Here is a 7,107-nt window from a genome sequence, read left to right on the forward strand (position 1 = left end):
GATATTGTTTTGATTGATGAGTCTAGAGCTGGGGTTAATGCTAAGTTAGAATTATGGAGACAGACATTGGAAGCTAGAGGTTTTAAGTTGAGTAAGAGTAAGACTGAATATATGGAATGTCGGTTTAGTAAGCAACGAAGTAGTGATGGGAGTGTAGTGAAGCTTGGTGAGCAAGATATACCGGTGAATGATTATTTCAAATATTTGGGATCCATCATTCAAAAGTATGGAGAAATTGATGGAGATGTAAATCATAGGATAAAGGTTGGGTGGATGAAATGGAAAAGTGCTACTGGAGTGCTGTGCGATCGTAGAATGCCATTGCGGTTGAAGGGAAAGTTTTATAGGACGACTATTAGACCCGCTTTACTATATGGTACGGAATGTTGGGCTGCCAAGAGACATCATATTCAAAAAATGAGTGTAGCTGAGATGCGGATGCTTAGATGGATGTGTGAAAATACAATAAAAGATAAGATTCGGAACGAAGAGATACGTAAGAAGGTAGGTGTTGCACCCATTGAAAATAAGATGCGAGAGAATCGTTTACGGTGGTTTGGACATATTCGGCGAAGGCCTAATGATGCTCCAGTTAGAAGGTTGGAGAAATGGGAAAATATATTAGTTAAAAGAGGTCGGGGTAGGCCTAGGAAGACTTGGATGGAGATGATAGGAAAGGATATGAATGCTTTGAACCTCACCGAGGACATGGCGTTGGATAGAAATGATTGGAGGAAAAGGATTCATGTGGAAGACCCAAAATGAATTTCTTTTTTGGTTCATATCGCTGACCCCAATTGTTTTGGGATGAAGGCGTAGTTGTTGTTGTTGTTGTTGTATAACAAAATGCATTCTTGGGCAATTCCAAAAAGTCTATATAATAGAGTCTTCTTTCTCTATGGCCTTCCCCAATCAGCTTCCCTAACTAGCGATCATGTACCCAATAACCATGAGAAGAGAAGGAGATATTACATCCATAGTTAGATATTTGCGAAATAGATATGAGATTCAAATTTAGTTTGGGGATATATCTAACTTCTAGAATAACAATTTTTTTGGATTTTTGAAAATTTTCAAAACATCTTGCTCCTTTTATTTCAAGAGATATGCTGTCGGCTGTAAAAACTTTTGACACTTGAATTATTTCTAAGACATTCGGATAGGCAATTGACATTCGGGGTCATGTGAAAAGAAACACCAGAATTTAAAAGCCAAGGACCTGGATCGTAGAAAGATGCAACAACTGCTCCAGTTGAGGCTTCAGTTGAGGGGGAATACTCCTTTGAGAAGAGGTTGAAGAATTTCCATCAATTGAGCCATTGATACAGGTGCATCTTGATCTTTTGACTCAAATTCAACAGATGCAACTCTTTTTTGTTCTCTTCTTTTTAACTTTAGACATTGAGGTCTATAGTGTCCCGGTTCATGACAATGATGACAAATGACTTTTTGTTTGTCGAAGTCACCATTTTGCCTTTCAAAATGAGGTGGCTTGTAAGTGCGAGTATGATTTTCCGGTCTAGACACAGCTAGAATTGAGTCATCATCAACTTTTGGAGTACTTTTTCTAAGTCTATTTTCCTCCATAGTGAGCTCTTCTATAGTATCAACAATAGAAGAAATTTTTTCACGATATAAAAGGGCCCATTTGGTGGATTCAAACTCTGGCCTTAGACCATTCACAAATTGATAGAAATGTTCCATATCGAGTTGCTTTTGGCGAAACTCGATATCTTCGGCACAATGCCATTTGGGCTCAAGAAGAGCCAACTCTTCCTAAAGTTCAGACAACTCATTGTAATATTCTCAAATAGATTTATCTTTTTTAGTCAGTCTGAACTTTGTCTTGTAAATTGCATACATGTGCAATATCTTTATGGGAATATATATTTTTAAGGTATATTCCCAAGCCTTATCGGCATGCTCAAACTTAGCAAGACTAGAGCATTTTTTACTGTCTACGCTATTAATTAGCCATGACATAATTTTTGCATGCCCTATCCTTCACTCTTTCTATTTTTTCTCATAAGTGGCTAATGCAATGCTCTTCTCCTCTTCCGTTAGAAGAACCTCTTTATTGCCCTCTTTGTTGGTAAGAGATAGTTTAGGTTCCGAATCAGAACAATCCACTATACCCCATAAATCTTTTCCCCAAATATGGTGCTTCATAGTCGAAGCTCACGTTACGTAGTTAATATCATTTAGCTTCATGGGTATGATGGTAATCTTATCATTATCATCCATCTTTTACAAGGGTAAGAGACAAATAGATAAGAGGAGAGAGAGAAAAACAAGAGTATAAGAGAAGATACAAAATCAATTTTTGTAGCACAAGTCCTCCTTTCTTCAAACAAATCTTCTTGAGCCAAGAACAAGGTGATGAAACACCTTTTACAAATGAAGCATGAAAATCGAGGCAGAAGCAATTCAACACCTAAGGTCTCCGCGGCTTTGATACCATGTAATGAAATAGTGGTCTTCCACAAATGCGCAAACAACTCACAAATATGTCTATTGGAGACACTATAAGCATGACCCTTGAAAGGGTATAAATGAAAGAACACTTGAAATAAATAATAATTTATTCATAACAAAAATGCTTAAGAAGCATTGAGTTTACAAGGGAGGGGTTCACCCCTATTTATACAAGTAAAGGAGGAGAGAGCTCTTCCTAAGAGTCGTTAGACCTAGTCCAACGACTATAAGAATGGTCAAGATCTTGGTCAAGATCTTGACCATCTAGTTTAAAGCGAACTAGAAAAAATAAAAATAAAAAAAATGAAAAAGAAAGAATAAATATAATATATATTATATAAAAATAATATATATATATATATTATATGTGTATTTACATTACATATTACGTTTTAACAATTTCCAGAATATCTTTGTCCATCAGATTCCTTTTTGATTCCTGCTTTATTATTCTTTCTTTTGTTTTGAGGATTAAACCAACAATCAGCTTTCACATGTCCTTTCTTATTATACTGAAAACATGTAGGCACTCTTTTCTGATTTTCTACATTGAAAAATCCTAGCGTGCTCAGAGTAGGAAGAATACCACGACCTCCTTGACCAAAGCAACCTCGACCTCTACCACTTTGAAGACTGTTACCTCCACGCCCAAAACCATGAGATATATCTGATGCTAAGACATTATGTGTATCTGCATGTTCACTGCCTTCTGTCAGGTGTTTTATACCCATTTCATACTGAAGAAGTTTAGCTTGAAGATCCTCAAAGCTAGGTAACACAGGTAAAACTGATAAAGAAGTGGAGAGTATGATATTCTAGACCCAGTCCATTGAGAGTTTGTTGCACTTTTTCTTTGTCAGAAACTGCACTTCCAACAATAGCTAACCGATATGTAACTGATTTCACCTTGTTTAAAAATTCTGACTGACATTGAGCCCTTTTTAAGGGTCTGGAACTCCCTTTTAGAAATAAAACTCTTGCCTCTAAAATCTGAGAATAGGTTTGCTCAAGTCTGTTTTATAATTGACCAGCAGTACATTCATCTGGTATTGATATCAATACTTCCTGAGATATGGTGGAAGTAATATATGCAACTAATGTCTGAGTGTGCTTCATCCATGTTGTGAATTCAGGATTTGAAATATAGTTAACCGATGCATCTCCTTTATCATCCTTTGATTCCTGCAGAATAAACTGTGGTGGGACTGGAATTGATCCATCCAGATGCCCAAACAAATCTTGGCTCCTTATAAAAAGAACAATTTGTCTCTTCCAGGTCAAAAAATTAGAATGATTAAGCTTTTCGGAAACAAGCTGACTCAAAAAGTTCGAAGGCCAGCATAGGTAGAGGAATCCATTTAAAATAGATGAAAAGATAAAGGAGAAAACAAAAAGAAGAATATAATAAAATTCAGCTAAGAGCAAATATGCAGCAGCAAATCAGATTAGGCAAAAAGCAGGAAATAAGATATAATACAAAACGAGCCCCGCTTTCCTTTTTTTTTTAAATAAAAAAGGCACTATTCCTGAATCAGTTTGATTCCTGCAACAGACCTGCTAATCACAATAAGATGCTGTCAATATGTTTATGCCGATTGAAAAGATGCGAAATAATGAAGAGAAATATCAAAACCAAAATATCAAAATTAACGATAATCAGTCAAGATTCTAGAAAATAAAATCTGGACAAAAATCGAACCCAGAAAATTTTCAGATTAGGATATATTAGAACCAGAAATTTTCAGATTAGGATATTAGAAGCAAACAATCACTATTTTGACGTCAAATATATTTCCCCCTTTTTTTTTGTTTACTGCTTGATGTCAAAATAAAAAAGCACGATATTGGATGAATAAAACCAAAGAAAAATCAGCTGAGTAAAAGAAAACTGACAGTAGAAGGAAAGAGGAAAAGGAAGAAAGATTAGAAGAGAATAAAGTGAAGAGATTCTGACCGGAAGAAAACAAGATGTGATCTAAATGGGCATACCTTTTGGAAGAAAACCGAAGTCCCGATCTGATACCATGTAAGAAAAACAATATCAGATTTAGATAAAACACCACAATTGTCTTCAGCAGGAGGAGAGAGGAAGGAAGAGAGAGAGGGAGATGCTGAAAAGCGGTAGCCACATTTGAGATGGCTAGCCCTAATGCTATATTATGTAACATATAATACAAGAGGTTTAAAATACATACAAATAACAGAATTGCCATTACATAAAGAAAACAATCTAAACATGATTAGACTCACAGATCTGAATCCTATCTAGATCCGATGACGTCAAATCACATTTTATCAATTTAGCTCATTTTATCTCATTGTACTGTGTAATAAGGGTATTTTTTGATGTGTTGGACATTATATTTTTGGGTTTAGTTCCTTGTACAACTTGAAAGAACTGCTCACTCATCTCACATTAATATTCCACAGCCCTGAAAATGCAGATAGCATTCATCTGATTATTGTCATACGTTTCTGTTTCTGAAGGAATTCAAATATGTAGGCTTCCACAAAACTTTCTGTCCCTGCATGATAGTAACCCATTGACTTGTTAATGATCTTCAGGGTGATGTAATAGTAAGCTTTGATGGTGTACCAGTAGGATGTGAAGGAACCGTTCCATTCCGGTCCACAGAGCGTATTGCATTCCGCTACTTGATAAGTCAGAAGTAAATAATCACATCATCATGAGAGTGAACATATGAGGCCCTGAAAGTGTTTTCTTCATGGTGTCTTGGTTCTAAAATATTGTTGGAACTATTCAGATTTGCAGGCGACGTGGCAGAGCTTGGAATTATTCGAGGAGGCACACCTATGAAAGTTCAAACAGTTTTGTATCCTCGTGTCCATCTGGTATAGTCACTTATTTGTTTGGAACTTTGGAATGATCTTCATATTTGTCCAACCATATACCCCCATCAGTAAAATGATTGACATGTTTCATGGTGTAAGGTGCCATATCATATTGAAGGAGGACAACCCTCATACCTTATAGTGGCTGGACTGGTGTTCACTCCACTTTCAGAACCTTTAATAGAGTAAGATATCTTTTCTGCATTAGACATTATGATGACTAGTTTTTTGTAACAACGGAGATCAATCTAAAAAATCTGAACCGTAGCAACTTCATACTTGGCTGATAACTTGATCCTGTGAATTGTAGTGAGGAGTGTGAAGATTCAATAGGGGTAAGTTTAAATCATGTTAAATGCCTACCTTACCATTCACTTTGATTTCATATTAAATACATTTATTTTATATCTGCCCTGCTAGAACATTGGTTAGACTTACGTTCTTTTCTCTTTTTTGTTTTCTGTTTTGGTTTGTATTTTGTTTCCCTTCAGCTGAAACTGCTAGCTAAGGCACGATATTCTTTCCCAAAATTTAAGGGAGAAGAGATTGTGATACTATCACAGGTTTGAGTTCATATTTATTCATTGAAGTGTCCAGACAAAATGAATGTCTAACAGGCAGTGTTTGTTCGCTGAAGGTGTTAGCGCACGAAGCAAATATAGGATATGAGGACATGGGCAATCAGCAGGCACATAACATATTTCATTTTTCTTGAAATTTAGTTTTTATTTGTGATTGTCCAGATTCTGTAACTAATTGCAAATGGAACCTTTACAGGTTGTAAAGTTCAACGGGATCAGAGTGAGAAACATAAGGCATTTAGCTCATCTCGTTGACTGTAAGCCTACCTTGTACTTATATTTTTGTCATTTGATGTTCTTACTTCTATAAGCTTTATTTGCTTTGTTTTCTGTGATTTCCGTAGCAGGCAAAGATGAGTACTTAATTTTTGAGTTTGAGGATAATTTCATTGCTGTATTGGAGAGGGAAGCAGCAATTGCTGCATCATCCAAAATTCTCAAGGACTATGGCATTCCATGTGAAAGGTCTGCCGATCTACTTGAGCCATACTTGGATGCATCAGAAGACGGACAAGCTATGGACCAGGACTCTGGGGATGTTCCTGTTTCAAACATGGAAATTGGATCAGACGGTCTTGCCTGGGCTTGATCAGTAAATAAGATCAACCGGTCTGCTAGTGAAGCCACTGGGGGTGGTGTTCCTGGTTTGCCCTCGTCTAACTTGGCAGACGGAGCTCTTTAAAGAGTGAAGGCCTCCTGATCTGGACGGTGGCAGCTCGACCATTTTCATTACTCCAATCTATTCATGGGTGATGGTAGCACACTTACCACTTACCACTGAGCAGAGGCTTGAAGGTTGAGTAAGGCGCGCTATAGTTGCTGAAAATGGTCTTATGTGCATTATTTATTTTTGCTGATTCTCAGCATTTTTTTCATGTCCCTTAATTGTTTTATCTGCAATAATATATTTGAGAATGGCATCCTCTTTCGCATGTTCACATATGTAGCAAACTACCGGGAATTCAATTTAATTTTAAACCTGTTTTCTCTGGCCATATCAAGTTTCAACTAGGCTATAATGTGATCCAGATGGTGACTCCTGCCATTTGCTGCTTTCAGCTGTAGGATTGTGTCGATGATGTAGCATGCTTGAAGGGTAATTATGTCTTTTCATGTCACTAAACTCACCTTAAACCAGGGTCAAACCAACGGTGGTTGCCTCAAGCGTCTGTTTGAGCATTACTTTCAAATTCCAGTG

At 36.8% G+C, this 7,107-nt stretch overlaps 1 protein-coding gene across 2 annotated transcripts in view; it reads left to right on the forward strand.

The window, feature by feature from the left end:
* LOC149839252 (protease Do-like 2, chloroplastic) overlaps positions 1–6,904 on the forward strand; it is a 53,760-nt gene extending 46,856 nt beyond the window's left edge. The window contains exons 14-21 of one of the 2 annotated variants that reach the window (XM_090002410.1): positions 5,041–5,144; positions 5,241–5,328; positions 5,428–5,513; positions 5,639–5,663; positions 5,820–5,891; positions 5,966–6,016; positions 6,106–6,166; positions 6,254–6,904. In XM_090002410.1, coding sequence (XP_089858536.1) covers positions 5,041–5,144; positions 5,241–5,328; positions 5,428–5,513; positions 5,639–5,663; positions 5,820–5,891; positions 5,966–6,016; positions 6,106–6,166; positions 6,254–6,498 — 732 coding nt within the window. In that variant the 3' untranslated portion in view covers positions 6,499–6,904. The remainder of the gene's footprint in view (positions 1–5,040; positions 5,145–5,240; positions 5,329–5,427; positions 5,514–5,638; positions 5,664–5,819; positions 5,892–5,965; positions 6,017–6,105; positions 6,167–6,253) is intronic. The other variant, XM_090002411.1, reaches the window with a different exon arrangement.
* The last annotated feature ends 203 nt before the right edge of the window (positions 6,905–7,107 follow it).

This window comes from Nuphar pumila, chromosome 4 (assembly GCF_984573655.1).
Source record: "Nuphar pumila chromosome 4, dmNupPumi1.hap1.1, whole genome shotgun sequence".
Taxonomy (NCBI): Eukaryota; Viridiplantae; Streptophyta; class Magnoliopsida; order Nymphaeales; family Nymphaeaceae; genus Nuphar; species Nuphar pumila.